The sequence below is a fragment of the Haplochromis burtoni genome, unplaced genomic scaffold, assembly GCF_018398535.1.
Source record: "Haplochromis burtoni strain Fernald_Lab_line unplaced genomic scaffold, NCSU_Asbu1 Contig_102, whole genome shotgun sequence".
NCBI lineage: Eukaryota > Metazoa > Chordata > Actinopteri > Cichliformes > Cichlidae > Haplochromis > Haplochromis burtoni.
Window position 1 is genome coordinate 1,097,130 of NW_024582463.1, and position 27,198 is coordinate 1,124,327.

General features: G+C 41.1%; 1 protein-coding gene across 2 annotated transcripts in view; it reads right to left on the reverse strand.

Moving 5' to 3' along the window:
• Positions 1–27,198, reverse strand: part of pcxb (pyruvate carboxylase b) — a 299,933-nt gene that overhangs the window by 212,476 nt on the left and 60,259 nt on the right. For both annotated transcript variants that reach the window (XM_042223129.1, XM_042223128.1), the window contains exon 10: positions 23,166–23,284. In XM_042223129.1, the coding sequence (XP_042079063.1) occupies positions 23,166–23,284 (119 nt within the window). The remainder of the gene's footprint in view (positions 1–23,165; positions 23,285–27,198) is intronic.

The following is a 27,198-nucleotide window of genomic DNA, read 5'->3' on the forward strand; positions in this document are numbered from 1 at the left end:
CGATAACCTTAAATGAATGTCGTGATTTTAATTCCGCTCCAGACTCGTGAATCTCAACCCAGCAGCAGCGGTAACGTTTGTACGTCCTCTCCCGTTAATGCGGCAGGTAAATAATCAACTAACTGTGCATATTATGTTAGCGCGATTTGCCTTATTACAAAACCTGCCATTGCTGTGCATTTAGGTGACCATGATGAGAGAGACAGACAGTCTGGCTCAGATGCTGGCAGTTCTCGCTGCAGTCTACCGGTAGCGTCTCCTTTCAGGCCAGGATAGTCACTGCTCGGTGACATTCGTCTAAGTTTGTGGTCAAAGGTTTGCACCCATTTGCCACAGCAGACGCCCTGATTTTCGGTAAGTGAATGTGTTTGATTGTAGGCAGGGACATTACTGGATATTCTTGTGTAATTGCTACAGAATAATTTATGTTATACTTGGCTATTGCTACAGAAGAATATTTATTTTACTATTTTTTTTCCCCGGGGACCCTGTGACACCCCATTGAAGAGCCGTCGGCTGTGGATCTCTTAAGATCTCACGGTTGGGTTTGTAAGGCCATGTTACTCCTAAATTTCTATCTTGTTCAAAGAGAAGATATAAAACAAAGTTCTAAGCTAATCGACTTTAGTGTTCTCCTTTTTTAAAAAGAATCTAAAGAATCGAATCGTTAAACAGAACCGACATCGTGAAAATCTTATCAATACCCATCCCTAATCCTTGGCTCAACTATTTGTGGGTTTATTTTATTTACAAGAACGCGCTCCACTTTTGGTTAACTGTGCACAATCTACTAAACTTTGATAACTGTTAATAAAGGCTTTTTTGTTGTTCACACCTATTGTGTGCGAGCCCTGTTGTCAGACAACGTTGGCGCCTACAATCTAGAACCTGTGATCTGGCCCATATTTCCCTTCTGTTCTTGTATTGTTGTTAAAGGTAACTGCACTGCCTATACTACATACCAAGAAGGCGGGGTGGGGTACACAACTTGGACAGGTCGACACACACACACACTTATGCCTGGTGCCAATTCAAAAATCACCAATTGACTTAACCCCACTAAATCTGTCTTTGACCTGTTGGAGGAAGCCGGAGTACCCGGAGACAATCCACAAACACTCCACAGAACGATGGTGGATTTGACCACATTGTCTTCTTGCTGTGTTTCAGCAGTGCCAACCACTGCGTCACTATCCTGCCATTTTTATAGAACATATTTTAGATGTAATTTTCTGTTTCCATCTTCTGTCCTGTTCTTTTATCCTCTTGTCTTTTGCCCCTCCCCTTCCCACATGTGGCCACATGCAAAACATTTGCCCCTGTTGAAGCAAACATTGCCAAACTGAGTATTTGTCCACACCATTTCAGGGTGTACTCACATGTTTCCTAGGCATATCTGTTCATGTTCACACAAACCACGTCTCCGGTAAATTCATTTTTCAAGATGGCTTCAGGGCAAGCGGTTAAAAAACACGCAAATCAAGAAATATTTCTCATTTCAGGAAAACTAATACAGACTCTTGACTACTAAATGTGCATACATTGTCAACACACACACACCTCAACTCATGTCTAAATGACTGGGGAAAAAATCTCTAAAATTCTTCCAAGTGGGGCCTGCAGGAATAGAAATGTTGAAAAACAGTGTAACAGATAAAGTGTTAGCAATGGATGGCAGGGGAATAGACAGAGGGATAAACACAAACAAAGGAAGCAAGAGAAATCAGGAGGGGAAAAGACGAATAGGACGTGAAAGAAAAGGAGATCCACAGAGAGAAAGATGAGGACAAAGAGAGAAAAGTATGAAGGACTGATGGAAGGGACAATAAAGATGAGGTAAATGGAGCGAGAGAGAATATCAAAGAAAAGCAAACAAGAGCAAGAGACAGAAAAGGAGGGAAATGAAGCCACCAAGCCTCCCATCTTGGTTTGTATGATTTTCATTAGACATTTTTAGACGGCAAACAAGAAAAGAACACGGAGCTCGAGTACAGGAGGTGAGATATGGACAGACAGGAGCAATGAGGAGATGAGGGGGATCAAGAAATGAGGAATTTGAATCCTGTGGTGGGAGGATGCTGTTTTGGCATTAATTTGACTGGCAGTTGTTTTGAAAGAAAATGACCAGTTCAAATGCAATCAACATGGCTGGACACGGAAGAGGGAGGAAATATTGCACAATAATGCAGGAAGAGGAAAAATGAGGAGGGGAGAGACTGAAAAAAGAAAGATGTAGTTTGTGGAGCAGGATAAGGCAAGGAGTCAAAATATGGACAAACATGCTACTATGGCATACACCCGCACATAAAATACACCCAGACTGATTAGATACACCACCACCACCCCCTCCCCCCCTTCTCAAGTCTCACTATGAGCCTATTAATTAATTCCTGCTTTCCTTGTTATGAAGCAGATGGAAGTGTGAGGAGGGGAATGCAAACTAACTAGTGTCCAGAAGGCAGCGAGGAGCAAGAGGAGAAAAGCCAAAAGGAGAGAGAGGAGGGAGGGAGGAAGAAACAGAAGGGACAAAGGGAGAAACTGCAAACACAGGCACAGGGAGAAACAAATACACAAAAATGCCAACAAAACATTTTTAAAAAGCATTTTTCGGACACCATCTACAATACGGTCTGGCAAAACCATCTACCTATGACACCAGCTTCTTCCATTCAATCACCAGAGCAGCACAATAGCGTCATCACAATAAGACATCGACTACTTTCACCAAAACTCATCGTCAGTCATGCAAACAGACTGTCCATCCTGTGCAGGTAGAACAAAATAAACATGCATCATAATGCAAATAGGAAACTGGCGATGTTAGATATACTGAGTGTAATGATTACTGCCAGTCTCGATAATGGAGTGTCAAGTTTGTCACGAGTATTTCCACACAGACTATATTTGAACAGGCTCCCCAAGTATAAATCACAAATACTGTTAGCAATTTGTTTTAGTTTTTTTTATTTCCCCCAATCCCCCGAAAAAAAAAGAGCAACCACATCTGATTTATTAGTCTGCAACCCCGACAGTCACACAGTTGGACACACAGCGTAATGTCGTGGCTGGTTATAGGCAAGATTGAGATTTTCACTTTTAGTCATCAAGCTTTGTGTCGTTTTTTTATAAAGTCCATATGATTATTGTACCAGGCAAGCCGCAGGACATTTATATATTTATTTTTAATTACACAAAGCAAGAAGTAATTCAGTCAAAGAGGGAGTTGTGTAAACGGCAATGAAAAAGAAAAATGGATCATTTTTATGAAAAGGAAAAGCAAGCAATAAAAGTGGATTCAAATAGTTTAAAAACAGCACCTTCTGGCACAGGTTTTGAAAAGAGCTAACAATTTATGAAATGAATCATTGTTAATGTATCTGCAGTTGAGAAACTGAAGAGTCAGGTCAACCCCCCCAACTACAGTCAGCCTGCACAGCTTATATTGCTGAATTGTATGCATGAAATGTTATGCAGGCCCAAGCAGATGTTTTGCCTTGAAGGCAAACAGACAGACATTGCTTCGTTTCCCTTTTAACTACAAGAAATCCAACATCTCCAACAAACACGGCTGGGATGGCAGCTTTGTCCTTACAACATGCTTTATTAACTTAAGATGAACTCAACATGATCTTACTGCTTGACCCATGAGCTATCCAAAGACTGATCTGAAATCACCGATCATTACAACTCCGAGACAGCATGGAAGCAGCAGACTCATGGACTCATGAAAGTCCTCGTTTACACTTGACTTGTATCTCAACTTTATATTTGCACTGCGCTACATTTCAAGGCTTTCACGGGATCTAACAGGAGTAAGAGCTCTGAGCATAAGATCTAGACTCATGTGTAAAATTGATCTGCTCTGAGACACTGTGGAGGTGATTAGACTTGGATATTGACCTGATGTCTGTGTCCACAGCTTAATATTAACTCAACTCTGTGCTGGTTTGAAATGAAACCTACCCGCAGACCTAAATTTTATTTTAAGCTCTCAATTTGCAAATCTGCATCCTAAAATAACCCTTAAACATTAAATAAGGTGATATTAAGTAAATATCACCATCAACAAGGTCTACAATGAGTGCACAAGCTGCAATGAAGTCATCAAGTAGGCTTCTGCCAGTTGCAAAATTCCCTTTGAACTGGGCCCAAAACTGAGCCTGAAGGTAAAACAGCAAAAAAACCTCTAAAGTCCCACAAGCCCCCATGAACCCTGAAAAATCCCTCATACACCTACGCAACACTCGAACATGTTTATCCTGTGTGCTTCACTCTTATCTGTATTCCAGGTACCTCGTCTCAAAGCAAAAGGCAATCATGCAACATGTGCTTTGAGACCTTTGAAAGTTAAGCCTAATCTTCTACTCTTATTTTTCCAAGTACAATTAGTCAGTCAGTCAATATGAAATGGATGAAACCTGACTTTCAAGCACTTTTGGGGGGTTTTAAATAATGGAATTTAGAAACATATTTTGATATTGGATCACCTATAATCAGCTTCTTCTAGATAGATGAAAATTATACAATTAACACCTTTTGAGTTGCTCAGCAACCTAACTGTATCCTGCTACCCTGCAGAATTATGGTGAAAATATAATTATATATCTACCTGCCTAGGAAGAAAAAAAAAGAAAGAAAGAAACTGGAATAGTGCATTTCAAGGGGTTGAACTTAAATTTAAATTAAATTTCTCTTAAAGTCTCCAAGGATGTACATGGAAAACAACACAACCACACCAGCAGACACACGAAAAACACCACAAAAATGCAGAAGTCCATACAGGGCTGATAAAAGGCAATCCAAGTTCCCTCACTCGGAAAATTGCACAGTTGAAGTCACAAATCGAGACAGGGAGGAAAGACTCAGATAAATAACCCACCTCCCTCAAACACCCACGCAATCACAGCCACAGCTATGCAAGTCAACATACTAAATACACATGTAGTTAAAAATCCATCATGTGTGTCACACTCAAAGATATCCAAGAGGAAGCGAGCAAACGGCGCACGTAAACAGAGTTATGAAACCGTACAAACAGACAAAGAGATAGATATACACCGAGACACGGGGCCATGAGTCAGACCAGCCAGATAACGTGATAAGTATAAAATATGAGCTTTGGCAGAATAAAATGGAGGCAACAACAATAAGGAGAGAGTACAAAGGCTAGAAAAACGATATGCAATAAATACAGCGTGAAAGAGAAGAATGAGGAGAGCGGGGCAGAGAAAGAACAAAATGAATTATGTGCAGATGAGTTAATGGTGAGCAGCACATTCAGAGAAGCAAACGGAGGCAATAGGGTCACAAAAAAGGATGAGGAAAGAAAAGGATGGTGACTAGAAGGAGAATTTTAGAAAGCACAAGAAGGTCAGTTTAACTAAAAACTAAGAAAAGTCAAGCTCAACCCAGAGTTTACTCATGAAGACGTGAGACTTTCTTCTTATTGAGCTGCAGATTAAAATGCATTTGATTACCTACTGAGTGTTTATTGAAGCAGGCCGCTGTATACAGCAGCTACTCAAAGCTACACTGTCCACACTCATCACAAAGGAGCACGTCAGCGCAACATTTTCCTCTGATGCGATTTTACTTGTTGACAAATTGATGTCTATAGCAAACAATGATGTCACAGGTAAAGCTGATCAGATGGATCTGTCAATGACGTCCTTTGGTCCGTCTTTAGAATAAAGGAGCATCGCTGGTCTTATCCTTTTAATATACAGCTCGTGTTATTACCGTCAGTGCCACAGCTAATTATTTTAGTTCTGCAGAAAAATAAGAAAGCACACATGGTTCTCAGACGCATACATCGATGCATTCAGGGACCTGTGACATTTTTGTGAAATTCGGTAACCTTACTGGTGGAATTTTCTTTAGAGAAATCAAGGATGAAATCCAGTCGCACAAAGTCTCAGGGGATTCCTCTCTATACCGAAGCGAAAAGGGAAATATTTCTAATTAAACCCACTGCTCAGAGCACACTCAATTTCCTTTTAATGTATGGACATTTATGTTTCTTGTGTTCGCGTGTAAGAAATATCTTTCTTGACACAAGCAGAGGCATTTGAGACAATTTATGTGGAAGCTGATTAAATATATGATCTGCTCAGTAGCTAGGCCTGCTGTATGCCAGACAGCACAGCGAGGCAGCAAAGCTTCCTTTACGTGTAGCTGGAAGGGATTTCATCTGTCATTTCAGCCCATTATATTCCACTCACAGATCTCTGCCTAACAAGCTGGTGAATCATTTGAATGCAAGCAGCAGAGCTTGGCATCTATTTTGCTAGTCGGTGTGTGGGTGTGACAACCTAACAATATTGACAAACATGACCTGCGATTGGCTGGTTCAAACAGACAACGCTCCAGCACCTTTTCACACAAGCATCAGCGGGTCGAATGTACAGTATGTCACACAAAGTGAATCAGTGCTTGACAAATCCCTTGTGGTTCATGACTGCGCAGTGAAGTCAGAAATGAAACTGACATCTTCATTAGTAAGTCTTCAGCGAGAGCCAAGCCGCTTTTGCTGCTCCTCTTTGGTGGCAGACAACATTTAAAGCCAAGGAGAAAGAAAAAGCAGTCACTTGCATCTCCAGCTTAGGGGGAAGACTGACGTATGGCCCCCAGGTCCCCACCCGCTCCCATCCCCCAGACGCATGTCTGTCCCAAGGCCTTAACCACTAAATGCCTCCCTCTGATGCGCACTCCTCTGGTCTTCATCACGTGTTTTAGAAGACTTTGTTCAGAAGCCCTGAGCCCCGGGGAAAGGCTTTGGATGAATCCAAAGGGGATTACTGGACAAAATGTATGGAAATTACAGTTTAATTTATCATTTAAGCTATGGTAATTCATGCAAATACAGCTCTAATAATTCCAGCCTTGGGTTTAAATGGTGGCGCTCATATGGCTGTGCAGTCCTCATACATGTAGAGGACAGTGATATAGTGCAGGAAGTGTAGTGCAACTTCTAATTTGTCTCTTAAATGTGAACAAGAAAATCTAAAGATAAAAACCATGACAAACGCCACAAGGACACAAAAGCAGGCATTACTTTAAGATACAAACCGATAGCATATAACTGCTAATATTGTAGTCTACATCCATATCCATTTAGTATATGCGGGTAAAGTTTAATACAGCAGATTCTTTTTAGGATCCAACTAAATATGAAATATGCCCACAATCTGCTGCGACTCTTATGTGTCTGAGTTGTGGGGAGGATGGAAGCAAACGCATAAAGGTAAGTTGATGAGCAAAATCCTTTGCCTCTCGCTCATTTTCTGTGAAGAACATATCAAATACAAACACATTTTAAGTGATTTCACACTAAACACGGCTACACATTCTTATCACACATGTGGCATCCAGTCCACTGGACCAATGGGTCATAAAAGCGTGGAGGTGCTGTGCCCCTTCACTCCTACACGTCGTGCTATAACAGTTAATCTTACACAAAAATGACTCAACTTTTCACTGCTGATGCAGTCTTAGAAAATGCATCTGTAATAGGACGTGTTCCCCGATCTGACCTCTCTTCTAAACCCTGTAGCAACAAAAACAACTGCAACGTGTGACACAGCATAAAAGCATCAAGCGCACAAAGTACATATGCAAATTGATGTGTAGCAGAAAAAGAAAAAAAACCCCCCACCACATTTGGCACGTCTGTTAAGTATTTTGACATAAATTCGTTTAATGGCACAGTAATGTAGTGCATCTACCAGATTCGTAAACATCGGATGAACAACAACAATATGAAGAACACAACAGGGATGAAAACAAACATGCCTGAGTAAGTGATGAAGCGACTCTGCCTGTAAGGCACATTTTAAGCTCAAGCCTTTCTGTCTTGCACCTCCTTACAGCCTCGATGCTAATGGCTACTACCAACAGCTCCATTCATAATTAATAACCAAACGCTTTCATGTTCTCATCCATATATTTTTATTAGACAGGATGACTTGACTAAATATAGAAAATTATTCAGAGACCTCAGTCCTTAGTGTACATAAAAACTGAAATAAAAATGGCAGCTGTCATGATTATCATGATAAGCTTACTTCCTGTTATCATAAATAGCCTCCACTCACTCTCCCACTCACATGAATGAGATTCTCCCCTGGCGTTCGCACACACAGCTACATCCCTCATTCTTATTCATATGCTTACTTCTCAATCACTCACTGTATGCTTCGCTGCACAATTATAATCACCTTAAAATTATTTTATGACGTGCTCACAAAACCAAACCAAACTCCTCAGAGTGCATGCACACACACACACTCACGAGTACACTTCATCACACACACACACAGCACAAAATGGCTAGATTCAGTTGGGAAATGTGCCGCTTAGACACATTCTTTACACCAACATCAAAGCATACTGTACTATAAACATACACACGTTTTATCAGAACACATGCACACCCTGACAATTACTACAATCATTATCTGCCATATTACAAGGGAAAGCATGTCCTCTGCACTACTTAGTAGTATTTGCCTGCCAGTGGTTATTTTATGGACACGCACGCAACAAACCCTGCGTGGCCAGAGGAGAAGAGGTGGATTGTTTACTGCGGCATGTGTTTGTGGTGCCGAGGACCACAGAGACAGGCAAGCGTAAACAAAGAAAAAGGGCATGAACAGGAGCAGAAAGCAAAAGAAAGTGGTTCAGTTAGGAAGTGCAAGAGGAAGCAATGACTGGAACAATTAAAAAATATATTTTATGTATTTTTTTAATCAAGGTAATTTGATCAGCAGATGGAGCGAGGGAAATGAATTCAGTGCGGTCAACTGCATGGCTGTATGTAGTTTATGAGATCTTAATTAAAAATAAATGCACAGTGACTTTGAATTGACCTTTTCTCTAATATCTTAATATAGTTAATGTGCCAAGAAACACGAGAAAGGCAAAGAGTTGAGAGAACTGAAGAGGGAGGGGGATAATTGCTGATGTGGCAGCAACTTCTTCAACTCCCACGTTGAGAAAGGAAATCAAAGCCAAGAGCAGAGAGCTGGAGATGCTGGCTGCTGAACTGAATATTCAATGAGGAGGAAATTAAAAAGAAGGACAGAACAAAAGGAAGATAGACGATTAAAAAAAAGAAAAAGAAAAAAAGAATGAAAGACAAGCAAAAAGAGGGGGGGGGAAAAGGCTTGACGAGAAAATGAAGGGTAGATAAAAGGCGTTATTATGCATCATGGCAAAGAGCGTTACAGTAAAACATTCATGCAGGAATTCTCTAGACTCAGACATATCTAACCGACGCAGACTTTGAACTCTGGTCCAGCAGGCTGCTGCGCTTTATTCTTACAGAGGCTCTGGGTCACTCAATTCGTCTTTTAATTCACCTCGCGTCCTTTTCCCTTTTCCAGTTCCACCCCTCGTTTGTCAGACTCTTGTCAAATGATGTGAGGCTTTGTTACTTTCTGTCTTTCTTACTCCCTACTAACGCTTTCTCAGCCTGATGATGATTGAGAGTGGTCATTTCAGACTAATTAGCAAGCCTAGACAGACAAATAACCAGGTGCAGCACACACATTTTCTCTCAAGCGCCGCTATATTAATGCATGCGCATGCACGCATATCCACATATTTAGAGGCTAGAAGAAGGGTGCTGTACTTTCTCTCAAGTACACATGAACACACACATAACCAAAAGCAATAAAGCCCAAAATAATGTTAACTCAGTTTGTCTGACACACAGGATCCAATTTCCTGCAACTTTGTCTGGAAATTTGACAAAATAGAAGCAATAAAAGCATGAGAACACTTTTGTTTTTGCTCGATAGACAATCATAATCTTGTTGCAGCACTTCTAAAAAGGCCATATTCCATGGCACCCTCTTCATCTGCTCATCCTGTTGCTGCATTAAGAGCTAAATGTAATGAAGGCATTTCTCTCAAACACTGCCTCTTATTGTCTCTCTCACCATTTCAAAGAGCAAAACGGCACAGCGGGCCATTTATGTAGTCGTACTCGTTTTTTCTCAACTGTCATAAACCGTAGTCCTCAAACATGAAGTATTAGATAACATCAGGTTCTGATTCCCTCATTAACACTGAACATCGTACAGCAGATCCTGGTTACTCCACATCACAACACATGTAACTATACAAGACTCATTTAGTACAGCCAATCCTCACGATTATGGATTTAAAAATAAAAAAAAATACCACCACCAGCTTTAAGAGATTACCCTCACCAACTAGCCTCACCTCTCCCCCCCTACTGTCACTCAGCACCAGATCCCCACAGGGCTGCGTTCTCATCCCCCTACTATATGTCCTATACACATGTATGCACACCAACCCACACAAGCAACGTCACTGTCAAGTATGCCGATGACACAGCCATGGTTGGGCTCCCACCGTTGCTGAAGCTGAACATACTAAAAACAAATCTAATAATGGACTTCAGGAGGCACTGACAGGACCGCTCCCCTATAAAGGGAGAATGGGTGAAACCTGTCTCCACCTTTTCTGGCCACCCATATCTCAGCTGGTCTCACCTGGACCCACAACACCATCACCTTGGTAAATAAGGCTCAGCAGCAGCTGCACTTGTATCCTAAGGAAGAACAACCTGGACCAGATGCTGCTTCTGGCCTTCTACCGCTCCTCAGTGGAGAGCGTGCTCTCCCACTTCCTGGGTGTTTGGTATGCAGGGGCCAGAACTGAGAACAGGAAGGCTGTGCAGAGAGTAACAATAAACTAATTGGCTGCCCTCTGCCACTCCTGAAGGCCATCACCACATCCTCCCTTCTCAGTAAAACAAGGGCCATCACAGGTGACCCCTTGTACCCCGACCACCACCTGGTTTGATCCGCTACCCTCTGGTCAGAGCACTCAGGTCATTCAGGTCCCACACCTCCAGACTTAACAGCTTCTTCCCCTGGGCCATTTGGACGATTCCCCACCCCTACCCTATTCTATCACCGCACAGTCAGATTAATCAGTGCAAGAACTCCAAACAATTGAAATGTTAGACTTAACATCGAACACAGCAATGCAAGAACATGTTTATCAGTTTCACTGTGACACAAAAGCACATCGCACAGTCGGTACAGCTCACATGCAAGCTACTGTTTAAAAATCATCGATTGGCTATGTCAGTGATGAATTTGATGGATTTTGTTAAGTAACCATGCAAAATTTATTTTCAACATAATTTTTTGTTGGTGGCAACAGGTTGTTTATTTCCATCTTGCAATACAACAGGTTTAACTGTCTTTTCTTGTGGGTTAAAAGCTGCCTGGAAAGCTTCGTTTTTTCCTGCCAAGAATGGAAAACAACTGGCAAGACAACGATGAAATGAAGATGCTGCACAAAATATAATGGCTTCCTCCCAAAGTTCTGTTATTACTCAAGAAAAAAAAACCCTCTTTAGTCCAAGTCTGCTGCAGATATTGCATGGACTGCATGTTCGTAGATCTGGCCATGTCACTCATTTGAAACTTAATACACATGAGCACATATTAGATTTTTTGCATTCTATTTATAGAATCTAAAAAACGCAGCAGCTGCAGAGGCTGTCATGAAGCAGATACTTTCCTTTATATGACATTTATACTTGTTTTGTATGTGAATTTTGACAGGATGGAGTCTCAAACTGTACTTTAAACAATTACTGCATATAGTCAACCGTTGCAACTTTGCCTTACTGACCACAACTTTTATCCTGTTGCTACAACAAAGCATTCAAACACCACCACTCTCACATGTTTGTGGGGTTTGTTAATTAAAAATAATTAATGGTATTACCAAAGCAATAAATGCTGAGTCATTTTGCATTTGTCATTTATAAGCTAGCAACAATAACTAAAAGCAGTTTTTCCAGATATGACGCTGAAGCCAGAGCTTTCTGTACCATATATCAGACTGTTCGTCTTTAGTGTTGAAGGTGAGATATGGTTCACATGAGGTGTACCTGTGATTGTTTTCAGGGATTTGAACTGATGGAGCTTGATGGGGTGACTCAAACAGAGGATGTAGACACTGACTGAGAAACATTTATGGTTGGAAGGTGGAGCAGCTTCATTTGTTAGGACAATTTCCACACTGGAAATATTCTGCTAACTGTACATGAACTGTTAGAATTTCTTATTGCGATTTCCTTATTTCTTTCTTATTCTGAACTGAATATCCACTTGACATGTGTGTAGGAATGGAAATTGATAATTTAATTCATGATCGATTCAAATGTCTGTTGAAGCATTTCCCGTCTTTGTTGTCTCCACTCAAAAGTCATTACTACATATATTACACCAAACACTTTTCGTTAAAGTAATGTAGTACGTTTCTTAATTATTCCCAGGAGAAAGTAATTTGTTATACTGAAACAGTCTCATAATCCCCATTTAACATAAACCTGAGGCTACAACCCCAAACACCAACAGAAACCGCTAATGAGGATGCACATCTAAGCTCTTTCACTTAGAATACAAAGCTGACCGCACAAAGCTGACCGCACAAAGCAAAGATAAAAACAAGCACAAAAAAGGGGAGGCTGCAGACTAACTGCTTATCTGCTTGTTACCTGTTGAAGTTCAGGATCTGGCTGCTTTCACTCTGGGTTGACGGCTAGCTTAGCATACAGTACAATACAAATGTATTTATATAGCACGTTTAAAACCAGGTTACACATGACAAATGATTACACTGAGCAATAAAAATTAAAAACAGTAAAATGAAGAACAAAATCATTAGTGAGTAGAGATAGGGAGAATACATAATAATCTAGGGAAAGATGCAGCGATTATTAAGAATCAGAATTAACAAGGGGAAAAAGGTTAAATAGGTAATTTTTCCAGCGTGCTTTAAAGGATTGAATGGAGTCAGAGGCACGAATGGTAACAGGGAGACTATTCCAGAGGTAAGGTGCTAGAGAGGCAACATGACGGTCGCCACTAGTCTTTAGACTTTGCCTGGGTTGAGCCAGGAGTAACTGTCGCCCGTTAGTATAAAGATTGAGTAGGTCAGTAAGATAGTCTGGTACGAGGCTGTATAGGCATTTGAACGTAAGCAACAGTACTTTGAAATAGATATGAAATTTAATAGGCAGCCAATGTAAATCAGAAAGCACAGGGGTAATGGAGGCGAATTTACTAGTTCCAGTTAGGAGGAGAGCCGCAGCATTCTGGACAAGTTGTAATTGTTGGAGGTGAATGAGTTGGAGTCCAGAGTAGAGAGAGTTACAATAATAAAGTCTGGGGGTCAGGAAGGCACGGATAATTTTTTCAAGGTCTTTGCGCTGTATTAACCACTTGACCTTAGAAATTTGGCGCGATTGAAAAAAGCCAGAACCAACCACAGAGGAAACCTGTTTTTCCAGCTTAAATGAACTATCCAGGAGTACATCTAGATTACTTACACTATCGGTAATAAAGCTAGCATAAGGACCAAATCCAGCAGCTAGCTGATCATATGGAGTATGACTATCAAATAACATGATCTCAGTTTTCTTCTCATTTAAAATGAGAGAGTTGTCTGACAGCCACTCTGACCTCTTTCAAGCAGACAGGTGATTCAAAGAAGCTGGCAGGTCATCAGACAATTTGAAATAGATTTGAATGTCATCAGCATAAAAGTGACAGGACATTCTATACTTGTCAAAGATGCAACCCAGGGGTAACATGTACAAGGCAAACCGTAACGAGGCCCAACACAGAACCCTGCGGTACTGCACAACAAAGAGAAGCAGTGGCAGACTTGTATTTGCAAACATCCAGCCTTTCGTGCAATAAAAACAAACGTCCATATCCGCGCTGTAGACGACGTCGCTGTTTTCCCCTGACATGCAAACTGAAAGCTGACTGTAGCGAGAGTCCAAGAACCGATAAGCGGGATCGATGGGCAGACTAACAATTCCAAGAAATTGGACTGAGAACCGCTTTTCTACAACTGGTTCTCGATTTCCATCACTACATATGTACTAGTTCAGGAACTCGTGTGCACTCTTTGCGAGGCCTATATGAAGACGTATGAAGATTTAAAATTTAATTTAAAAACCCTTTTTCCACAACAGCCACACAATCGCTCACTGTCTCTTTAGAATACACAGAGCCCAGCATGAGCCTGGGGGTATAATTATATCACTTTAGGATCTAAAGGACTCCTGTCCACCAATCAACCGAATGTGCAGGGTCCCTTGACAGCATGTGGACACTCACACACACACCCTGACTTGGTGCACACAGTCACTCAGAAACACACACTGAACGTACAAAGGAAAGATCATTTACAGCTAAATTACAGACAAATTGAACCTTGAGAGAGGAGAAGTTCAAAGACAGAGCTGGAGCTGAATGCAGAGGCGGTCTCGCCGTCTTTCACAAACACACTTGTGCCTTTCAGACAGACGAGCGTCTCTCACACACAGGGTATACCTCCCAGGCAAAATATATCTTACATTTATCTCACATTTTGTCTGTCGCATACGCAGACACCCCAGACAGAACTGCCTCCATTGTTGAAGAATTCGGGAAAGCAGGAACACAGATGAATAGGTATTTGCACAATGTTCCCTGTGTATTTCTGAGTGTGCGCACGTCTTCGCTGATGCCTTTGGACTTGAAAATCTTTCATTACGGGGGCGTATTTGTGTGTGCATCTATGAATGAGAGTGAGGTGCGAGTGAGTGAGTGTGTTCATTCCGATTACAGATTGTGGTATTCCGCCTCCTCACTGACACTTGTGTACGTGCTCATTACCACTGCTGAGAGAAAGAGCAAAGCAAAAGCAGCAGCGAAAAGTTAGAGGATGCCTTCTCAGTCAAAAAGACACCACCCTGTCAAGACGCCAGAGCTGTGGAAAACCAAAAAAGACAACTACTATCAGAGCAATGTGGAAAGAAGGTGGAGGAGAAGTGAAAAGAGCATCTGTTATGGGAGAGCAAGTGGGAGGACATATGGAAACACAGGAAGAATGTTTAAGAAGAAAAATCTAAGGTTTGTGGCGATATCAGCAGATGTGTCATTGCTATTTGTCTTTACAGACTTACTGTGTTTGCACCTGCACAGATTTATCAGAAGTGGACAATGCAGGAAAAGAAACTCACAGTACAGAACTGCTTATTTAATGCAAACGTCTTTACACTCATTTGTACTGAGACAGAACTCGGGCTGGTCTCACTGGATTGGTTAAGGCATCCTGCAATGTGAGGTCTATGTGCTAATGGGTCTCAAGTGATTCTTCCCTGCTAGCAAACGCCTGCCCGAGTAGAAGAACAATTCATCTGTAGTGTCCGCAGATATAACCCTGGCCTTACTTCTTCAGTTTCTTGACTAACTACATAATATTTGTCATGGAGTTATGTAGCATTAACTAAGCCACTGACCCACGAAACAGTACAGATAATCACCCAATATATGACCTGCTTTATGAATATGGGAGCAAGAGTGTGCCCAAATTTTAATCAGTGACTTTTAAACATTCTTCCAAAGGTCGCATGTGAGAACCATTATGTCCTCTCCACAGCACCTCCTCATAAAGTTCAGTGTCAAATTGAAGATTCTGATTACAACTTCCACAGCTCTTCATGTCAGGCGCCTTCCTTTATTGGCAAACTTCTAAATTCACACATAACTACGATGTCTGAGGTCAGCTCATCAGTGCTTCCTGGTGGCACGTCTGTCCAGGTGAAAGTCAAAATGAGACTCTGGAGATTTTGGCTTTCGAGGTCAGGAAGTTTTTTTTTCCTCCATTGGACTTGAGATCTGTGGACACTTAATAAAAGATGCTTAAGACATCTGTGTAGGCCTGATTTCAGCCATTTATACCAGGTTAACTGCTGCAACTTATTGCATCTTAGTATATCATGTGTGAAGCTGCCTTTGCAATGTCACTTCATTACTTCAAAGCTATTCTTTAACCATCTTTCATGTTGTCTGCTGCCTGCACTAGTACATGAATGAATGGAGCCAGAAAGACAGGCAGGTACAGAGTGATGAGACAGCAGGATAAGAGAGCAGACTGAGAGACTGAGGACAAAAAAAAAAAAGGAAAAGTTCATAAAGGGACACAGAATGGATGAGGCAAAGGTGAACTTAAGGACAGAGATGGTGAGAGATGAATGAAAATGGATGTTGAGGTGAATACGAATGAGAGGAGAGGATGACAGAGAAGAGATGGATATGGGGGAGGAGAGCAAGGAGAGGGGTAGAGAAGGAGTCACGGCTCTGACAGAGAGCGGTAGATACGGAGGGAGGAACTGACAGGGCTGAAAGGATGGTGCAGGGAGACGGGAAGAGCGAACAGGAGGCAATGGTGTGACAAAGAGAAGGGAGGGCTGGAGAAATGGGCAGAGGTCAAGAAATAAATGCGCCAAGTTGGTTGAGGAAAGACAGATGAAGGGAACAGCCTGAGGGAGGAGCGACAGAAGAGGCAGAATGGTATGGAGGAAGAGGCGATGGAGGCAACTTTGATACATGAAAGTATACGTATTATATTAACCCTCGCTGCAGATAGCATCCTATTACTACCAGCTTAGCTTCTCACTGGAGACACTAACATATACAGAAACAAGAGATCTACACAACGTTTGATCACTCCTGTTTGCAGTCAGGTGAAGTAGTGGCACTCTACTTATCCAGTATCCCCGTGTGGATGGAAAGTGAAGATAAGAAATGTACATGTGCAGGTTGTACTTTTTTTCCTTTAAAGAGGAGTGAGTGGGCTTTGAGGAGCACCGTGTTCAGGTGGATTTTTGTGAGCCCCGCCTCCCTCTGTTATTTGGGCACAGTATGCCTTGTGGGACTGTTTTCATATATTAAAAATCAAAATACAAATACCCAGCTCCACATCAGCCCAGTGTTGAGAACCAAAATTCTTAAATAGCTGCTGGCAACAGAGGAAAAATCTGCTCCAAACCTCATGTCAACAAACATTTTTACTGCTAGATAGTTCAGGCGAGATAAAACCAACATTTGGAGACCTCTAGAGGTTCACGGGAGAGTTATTGTTTTGTTTGAAGCCACTGACTCTACTTGTACTTTTGGTGCCAACTACACTGGATGACAAGAGTTCAACTGGTTGAGGGTGACGCATAGTCCAAAAGGACACTGCAGCAGCCTGTGTTTTAGCCAGCCGCAGGCCACTTCTTGGACCCTGCTCTCCTGTCAACTCTCCACATTATCCAGCTACATACACGAAGAGAAACCCACACCTGTGGACTTATGTTGCCGTTTTTAAGTGGAAATGATATGAGCACCATTACATGAAGCATCAACTCCCGCAAAGCCTGCCAAGGATTACAGGTGATAATGGACATCCAGTAATCCACACATACACGACAGAAAGAGGAAAACTAGAAAACCCAAAAAGTGACAGACATCAAACATAGAAAGAAGAGATAAGGAATAAAGATGTGGAGTAAGAATGACTAATTTAAGGGAGATAATCCAATTACATGATTGTAGGCTTACTGGCATGGTGACCATCGGACGTACATAAATGTTTTGAATGAGCGTGCAGAGGGAGGATTAAGGTATAAAATTAAACTAGGACTCCGCTGCAGCCAGGTTGGAGAAAGCTAAATTGAACAGAGAATACAGAATGAATTAAACTGAAGATATTAAAGTGGTGAAAAACAATGTTGGAAGAGCGCGGGGGAATGAACGGCGAGTTCAGCAGAGAGTTTCAGAACTTGGTAAAATACTTCCCTGACAAGTCTGTTAATAAGAGTGCATTTCGCATGAAAACAAGAACTAATGTGCTCACACCTCAGATTGGAAGTGCAGTCAAGTGAAACGGAGAGCTCAAAGATGAATGGACGCAGTAAAGCCCTAATACAGTTTTCACTTGTCGTTTGCATGCAAATGCAATGTTAGTCTCAAAAGTACATTTCCTCTACAATTAAGACGAATATACACTGAACTTCACCTTTTCAGGCACTGTTCTCTTTCCAGCCGTCATCGGGAGTAACCCTACCCTGGCTGCTTTGAGCTAAACCTGAAATGAAAGCTGTGCGTGTGACAGCTGAAACTTTCAAACACGTTTCACAGGGAGAGCTGCCCAGATTCAAGTAATTACTGCACTCCTGCCAATTCAAATGACCCCAATTCCCCAAAATGTCAAATTACCTCAGCTATATGGGGTTTTCTCTGCAGGACGAACAAAATATGACAAACTGCTGCAAGGACGGATAAGAGGGGATCCGTAATACATGAGAATGACTGTGTCAGTTTACTGTCTTGCTGATACAAGCAGGGGACAGGTGGATGAGGTTGCAGTGAAATAACGGGATAAAAAAATATGGATATACAATGTAGAAGTATTGCTCATATTATCTGGTGTTCACAAATAATGCAGAATGATGCAATAATACAGACGTCCTTGTTGAGTTGAAAGCAGATGAAATGTTAGTATGATATTGCCACAGTTCTTTGGCGTCCCTTTCCAGTTTCAAATATATTGGACTTGGCACGGCACTCAATAGCAGTACAGCAGTACGTGTTTACATCACGGCAATATCTGCTCCTCAAATATGAAATGCACGACTTATTATATACATGCCATCTTATTCTAACATTATTGCTTCCTAAAGACTATCCCAGTATAGCTCTGCTTAGTTTCTATCATTCATACGGCGACATGACTAAAGAAGAAAAAAGCAGATCAGGATCTAAGAATTGGTTTGTTTAAAAAGATAACACATTAAAGATATGTTTATGTAAACGCAAAGGTTTTTGGTGCCTTTTGCACAGTAGGAATGTTTCTAATATTAGTGCATCAGTCTTATGTTGAGCAGCTTTTGTTTCAGTGTTCTTATGAGCAGACCCATGTTTGCCATCTTTTCTTTCTGGTATGTACATGCTGCAAACGAATCGTTTCAATTATTGACACACTAACCACATCTCTGCACTTCAAGTCCAAAAGACACCAACACCACCAACATGCCCAGTTCAGTAACTCAAATTACCAACTTGTGCAAAGCCATCGCATCTGCACCCCTAATAATGCAAATATAAGGGCAATAACAAGCACATAAACCATTTAAAAACACCAGAGTCATAAAATGACCCACCATAAAGCTGTGAATGCAGAGAGAAGCTAGCTGGAGACCAAAACCTCTTAAAAGCTATACATGGAACATTTAATTCTGTTGTTACACTTGGCATTTTTAATGTGAGAGCCTGGGAAATGACTCACTGAATATTTAAGGACATGGCTATTCCACAGCGGCTTCATTTTTTACCTCTGAAGGCTACTGCCTTTGTTTCGCACAATTACAGTTATTTACAACACTATAAACTATTAAGCTTAGCCAAGGCAGGGAAGGGGGGGGAAGAAAAAAGCAAAGCGCTTTTGAAAATAAACTATTTGACATTTTTGATAGGACTTAATGATGAACAATCTGCACACACACAGGGTTTGAAAACTACATGGCCCACTTCAAGTCCATGGAAGATATCTAAACATGTTGCATGTGTGGGCACGGGATATCCAGGGGCTTAAATCAATAAACTGTACCTCTTAGGGGCACTGGCAAGGCAATACACTCAGCCACTTTTTCCAGGCACACCTGTTCAACTCCTCGTTAAAGCAAATATCTAATCAGCCAATCACATGGCAGCAACTCAACGCATTTAGGCATGTTGACACAGTCGTGATGGCCTTCTGAATTTCACTGAGCAGCAGCTGCTAACCGACTTTACTGGGATTTTTCTAAACAAATCGCTCTATGATTTACAGAGAATGGTCAGAAAACGAGGGAATATCTAGAGAGCAGCAGTTCTGTAGAAATGCCTTTTTGATGCCAGAAATCAGAGGAGAATGGCCAGACTGCTTCGAGCTGATTGGAAGCCCGTAGGCCATCTCCGAACAAATGTTAAACCTTAAAGCTGATGGCCTTCAGCAGCAGAAGCCCACACCAGGTGCCACTCCTGTTTGCTCGAACAAGAAACTAAGGATATAACACAGGCTCACCAAAAACTGCACACGTGTTGCTGATCACATCGATCCCTTTAATACAGTGTACACATCTGTTGATTTCCAGCAAGATAAAGCACCACTGACTGTCTTTTAGGTCAAAAATGGCTTTCAAGTCTTTCTGGCTCCAAGTTTTAGGCACAACAGTTCTTGATACATTTCTGGTTTGAATAAAGCAAGCTCTCACCTAGTCAGACAACCCTGAACGCAAACTTCTCTTTAAACGACCAAAATCCGGACTGATAAGAAATGCCGAACCTTAAATGTAGTCTTTCGAATAATTAGTGCAATTACCTACAATTTAAGGGCACACACTTAAACGCAGAGTAATGAATGGTTTCAGAAGACCTTTCCAATGCTAGTAGTTCTTTGACTAAATTATAACCATAGCAAATATTTATTGATGTTTTTCCTCCACTCAGAGCTTATTAACTGTGCTGCAATGCAAATCCCTCAATCCTTTAAGAAAAAACAAGACCAACAGAAAGAAAAGCTAATGCAAGACAAGAGTGTGGAAACTGATTAAGAAGAAAGAAATCAAGTTGTCAGTCATGTGTTTGCCATGTGCAGCAGATTTTTTGTTTCCACCATCTGCCAATAACTTAGTGTTAGTAGCACTGGTTAGTGTGTCAGCTCCGTTTATTAACCTCTGGGGGGGTCCTAGAAAAATGCATACACTATCGGACCTAGAGCCACAAATCGACCACGCCCAAAAAAGTGCTATAAAAAATTTATATATTAATATTTTATTCCACTTTAAATTAGCCAATCTTTTAAAACTACTTCTCCCTGAACTATCCATGTAAAGTTTTAATTATATTTCGGGGGTTTTAACCCTTTTAATCGCAGTTTAATTACATGAGCGCACCGTTTTTTTTAGCCCCCCAAAACAAAACGAAATATTTAAAAAAAAAACATTTGAAGTAATATTTGATTGTTATTATAATTAGGCCTTTAGATGGACTAAAGATTGGCACCAACCTTCATTTCGATCGCCTGTTATTTTTTTTTTCAGGACCAGAAAATGGTCTCCAGGCGGCAAATGCTCCTCCTCTAGGCCGAAATCAGTGCATCCTCCCGGGTTAACTCCCGACGATGACCAGGGCATGTTGCGTCGGACCCCTTTTTCCAACACACACGTCCGGTACCACGTCACAACAAATACGTCATTTCCTGTTGATTAAAAAAAAAAAGCATCCTCAAACGGTCCTAGGGGCCGAAAATGGTCCCGCCCGATCAGCGGGCGAAGCCGCTGCTGCACGCCGGAAATGAGGCTTCGTTTCCCGCAGGTCTGTTTAAGCAGCCCGCTGTTTTCCAGCCCGGGGTCAAATGTGGAGCAAGGGCGCCACCCGGTGGACAAATAAAAAAATTACAACTCTAAGGCCAGTACTGCAAACGGAAACGGAAACATAACTGATCACGATCGATTTGACCGTAATTTTTTTGCCGTGAAAAATAGCGTTTATAATGGGTTTCAATGGGGCACAAATCGACCACTAGGACCGATAGTGTAAGTTTGTCTGTAGCTTAGCCACTGAAGCTAAGTCATACTGAAATTTTAACAGTAAATGTGACCGAACTTTTTTTTGCAGACTTTCGCTATATTCCATTCAACACAGTGCAAATGGCGTGTAAACGAACAATGAAAAATGGCACAAATCGACCCAAGACCACCCAGAGGTTAATGCAGCAAATTAGGCAGAAAATCCTACATTAATTAGTCTAATTGTGGTTTTCTGTGTGTACACACATTAGTGCTAAAACCAAGATTTGTCAGTCTTCGTGCAACTCCAGTGCCAATGGATCTGTACCTATCTGGCATTTGTGTCTTATGTTGCGTCTCATCTGTGTTGTTTCAGCTGAGCAAATCTCACAGGTCATCAGTAGAGCAGAATGCTATTTATAGCTTTCATTATCCTCTCGTTCTCTCCTGTCCCATTTAAACTTGTTGTCTCTCGACCCTCCTCTGACCTCATCTTGCAGCTTCTCTCTTCACTGCTTCCACCTGCTCAGGTCCTCTTCTTTCTTAATCACCTCTATCCTGCAGCCACCTCTTTGTACTTGTCAGCTTTCTGTCAATCTCCTCTTTCTCGTCTTGTCCATTTCACCCTCTTTCTTGCTTTTTGACCATTTTTGCCTCATGTACTTAAAACTCCACTCCTCTTCCATGTACCTCTAACATTCACTGCCTTTACCTGAGACAATTTTCAGAGCAGGAAGCTTTTTACATTGATGCTGCCAAAAGTGAAACTTGATTATTCCTACAAAAAAACCCGACGAAGATTAAACATTCTTTAAATATGTGCATGCTCACATGATGTATTATTATTATTATTATCATTATTAACTACTTATATAACATATGCACAACATATGTTTTTTTTCTTACCACAGCATTTTAATCAGCTCGCGGTCTGGACGACAGCAACGCCTTGACTGTACAGCCATTCTTATTTGCTGCTATGCTCACTGATCTATTGAAATACCCAGTTACAGTAGAGCTTTAGCTATTAGATGGCCTCATATGTGACTCTTGAATACTTTGATACACAGAGAAGCTGGCTCAGTGACTGCAAGCTGCCCAGGTCCTATAGCTGCAAACAAGCCAAAAGTACCACCCTTCCACAACCGTGCTTGACAGTTTGAGGTGTTTGTTTTTTACCAAACATGCCATTAAGAATTGATTAATTTATTTTAATTTTTAAGCACTGAATGGTCTGATCTTAGGGTGCTGGGACATTTAAACGTGAGAAGATATTGACATCAAGTTTACGCCCCAGCAAACTGCCAAAACCTGCTTTTATAGGTGCGCTCACACCTGCTGCTGATCAGTTAATCAAGAGCAGTTAATTAGTAGAACCTCGCTGCTGCTCACCCTCTTAATACCTACAGAAGCAGTAAGAGTATATTTAGCTTCTTACAGGACAGAATTATTTTTTCATGACTGTACATTTATTAAGCACCAAGACTTTCTCTCTTTATCTAAACAGATGTAGGTCTAGACTGAAGTAGTGACCCAGCTTTGCATTCTGTGCAGCTTGCAAGACAGCCACTGATTTATTTATTTTTCAACAATTAAAAAAAAAAAAAAAAAAAACACAACCAACAACCTGATTTTTTAGCATATCGGCAGGTCCTAGAGAATCCCCATCTATGGACCAATCGCCCCAAAGAAACATGCAAAATGCAACGACTCCAGCATCTACAAAAGGCGAACTTCTACTCACTCTGTGATTTCTTCGGTGACCGTATGTTCAACCTGCAGTCTGGAGTTCACCTCTATGAAGTAGTGTTTGCCGTGTTTATCCACCAAGAACTCCACAGTTCCTGCGTTCTCGTATCCAACCTGCAGCAAGAAAAGATCACATCAGAGCAATTTTATAGCACTTAATTATCCAAGTTGTACTGGTAGCATTAGTTGTGTAAACAATCAAGCAGGTAAACCCACTCATCCTGTTGAGCCATGAAGGAGAAAAACAAAAGGCCTTCTTACTCTTCAGGCAAACATGACTACATAAAAGCACAAAGAATCAGCCTCATTACTTGTTTAGAGTGTAAAGGGCAGTTTTCATCTTTCCTTAATGCAAAATCAGGTCATTAATCAAGAGGGATTTATTTCAATCTCAAACACCATTTTCTCTACCACCTTTCATCTACTACACTGTAATTATAATCACAACCCCTGTCGTGTACTTTATATCGCCAATGTGCCGATGTTGTTGGGGATGAGATCTTGAAATGTCCTTTAAATGATGTGCACAGTGTAGAAGTGCCACAAGGAAAACATAAACAGAGCATAATAGGGGTGGACAAAGGGGTAGCTGTGGCTCAGGTACTGCCCACATACTCTATCCGAGCACCCTTGGGCATAGCAGGGAAACTCGCGTCTCCTTTTATAGCCGATCCAACATTTGCATGTGAACGGGCAAATGACAAACTGTGAGCTAATTACAGACTCCACCCTGGGCTTATTACATATTAACACCTCCACACCCAAAATGATAGATGGGATCCATAGAGAGAGACATATAGCATCAAAAGCTCCACAAATATCGGTTGTGCATTGGGTCAGATAACTGCTCACTGCCAATGCATTAAGTTTGCTTTCCCATCACTACTTTCTACTGGAAAGGGGATCTTCAATTAAGATGTCTGAGAAGTTTATATGAAGAAAATAAGGGATGATGGTTAAATAAGAAGTGTAAAAGACCAGGATCTAATACAGCTACGCATCTAAAATCTCTCACACTCACACAAGTCTGACCCTACAGGCTATGGTCAAGCAATCTAGTAATTGTCCTGTTGTGTTTAGCACCTGGAGGGACACCTTTGGGTCCTGTGGGCACCATAGTGCCGCCCCGAGCTGGGCTTCTTCTGGCATATACCACTGACAGCTGAACAGATTGGAAACTGAGAAGTCCTAAGGATGATTTAACACCCTGGGTTTTTGTTGGTTTTTGTTGTGTTGCAAAGCCATTTCTGATTAGTCGTTGGGGTGCGTGTTGGGTCTTAATGTTCTGAAGGGCTAGACCACTGCTACATCAAAGTAGCGTCACCAAAGAACACACAACAGTGCACATCAGGTGGAGTCAACCCTGTGCAGTGCATGGAAGCAAAAGCATAACAATGGAGCTACCAGTTCAGCAGATCACAAACATGTTGATTTTATACTGCACCTTGGAGGCACATAGGTCATTAATGATGAATAGGTTTTGATATTTCGTCTTAATGTGACTCACTTTCTAACAACAGCCTTCAAAAAAAGAAAAAAAGAAAAAGAAAGTGCAAACTACATCTCACGACTTCCACATAGTCAGCCAACAAATATTCTCCTTTTGGCACAGTTATGATGTTCTATTAATCAGAACTATGAAATCCACCATATAAAATTGCTTTGTTTTATGGAAAATTGCATTTTAACCTTATTTTCCAGAAAACAAAAGGCACTAAGGAGAATCACCAACTGGTTCTTTTCAATTTCCACTTTGATTTTAATGTCAAGCAGGATTTGCAGTTTTTTGAACTAGTTGTTTATTATAGTTCATGTTTCTTCCTTACAGAGTTTTTGGAATGACTGTCTAAAAGAAACTAGTCTGGCACCCGATCGTAACTGTCCCAAACAAAATCAAACTATATAATCACCTTGTGTACTTGGTATTCTTTGAAATTGCACGACTCCAAATGCTTTCCTGCTCAAAGCTGTACATCGCTGCTCTCAGAGTAACACACCTCTGATGGAAATTAGCATGTTAGCAGGCCAATACAAGCGCTTTCCATTCATTCATCTTTCAAACTCCCACTTTGGATCGTCTCAGCACCAGTTTAATTTCACCCAGTGGGAGCTGCATACAGAGTGTAATTGGAATATAAATGCTACATAAATAACCTTTATTATCGTGCCCATAATTTCAAGACTGGGCAGATTTACACAAATTACAATCCTGATGTGAGCAAAGCAATGTGATTGGTTGGTACACCAACAATCAGACCAGCCCAAGTTCCCCAGATAACATCTAAGTGATTATTCCTATAATCAAAGCTTTGTCATCATTTGAAATCTACCGCATTTGAGAAACGGAAAAAGCAAAACGCAAATGTTAGAATAAAATGTAAAGGCCACAAGTAATCAAATGTCCAAACAAACCAGAGAAAAGCAAATCTTGTTTTGTAGTGTTGAGCTTTTTATTTAAATCAGACTAGGATGAATTCACCAAGAGAAATTAAGGACCTAAATTGCTTCTCTCCTGTATTTAAACAAACATGCTTGTTTAGTTCTTAATTGTTAAACCAGCTTAATGCCTTCAGGATTGCTTTGATTTCCATTTGGCGATCATAAATGTTAAGACATTCAAACGGGCAGAGGAAAAGACGGAGATTGATTGCAGAGACAAAGATGGCCCTAAGCTAAATTGCAGCAATTAGACTCTGGCAACTAAATAAGACTTTAACAGAGCATCGCTGTTGTGGAAACACAGTTAGAGTGAAAAATAAAACCAGGCTAGCACATGGGTCTGTAATCAAACTGTCCATTTGAGTAAAATGACACCTGCTTAAAATGTCTTATTAATCCCAAAACTTGTAGAGTTGCATCAGCCCCCAGAAAACTCATCTCACAAGTAAACAGATCAGGTGTATAATATGCAGACTCACATGCAAATCCATGCATCAAATACTGACTGAAAAAAATTAAATAAAAATACAAAATTCAGAAAGTACTAATTTCTCCTCAAGAAAAAAAAAAGAAAAAAAAAAGACCTATTTATGAAAGTACCTTGCAAATTCTACCAAAAAACAGACTCAAAGCATTCACAAGCACAGAGAAAACTTACAATGTTAAACACATGCAAACATGTGTGCATACTAGCTATATGTCCTGATCTCTGGTGATGGCACAACTGCTGGGCTACTTTGTGTACACACATTGCCAGAATGCCAGTTTTCAGCTTTATTCACCTTTGCTTCAACCTCCTGCATGAAGCCAGTTATTTGATCCAAGACTTAATAGATGAATTCTCATGGAAAGAGATGAGAAAGCACACTGCAGCCTTCAAACAGACATGTAAACACACACCTCCATTGACTTCAAGTGCACACAGATTCCCACATGTACTGTACCAGTGTGTGTGTGACTCCATATTGCACTGGTGTTTTTTTCCCCCCTGCGCTCACACAGTGAGTCAGTGAAGTAGCAGCCAATGTAACAGATTGAGCGGTCACCGTTTTATAAGGTCTGGCAGCCAAGTCAATGAACTGCACAAGGAGAGGTCACCAGCATGCACATGAAAGCATGCGCACACATTTCTTTAAGCATCTGTAAAAAGCATAAGGAGCATTTACACATTTAGCTCCCTGCTGCAAGTGTTTGATTCTGCTTAAATGATCCCAGCACTGATGAATGGACACTGGGTGTATAGCTTTGAATAAAAAGTGACAGAGATGGATAGCAGGTATTGTACCAGGTAGACGGAGTCAGCGTGTGAAACAAAATGCATTAAGAACGATTCGTGGTGCTGAGTGTCAATGGATGAAGGAGGGAGGGGAGTTGGAGTTAAAACTGATGGATGATCAAACGAGGACAAAGACAGACGGGGGAAGTGTTCAGAGACGGTGGAAACAGGACAGAGTGAAAGTAGATTAGAGGAAGTATTCAGAGGTAAAATAGCAGAAAACTTAAATGATGGAGGCCCGTCTCCCTGGTTACCCTCTCTACACATACTTTACCTTGAAATCATTTACAACTTCGTAACAAGAAGTCAAAAT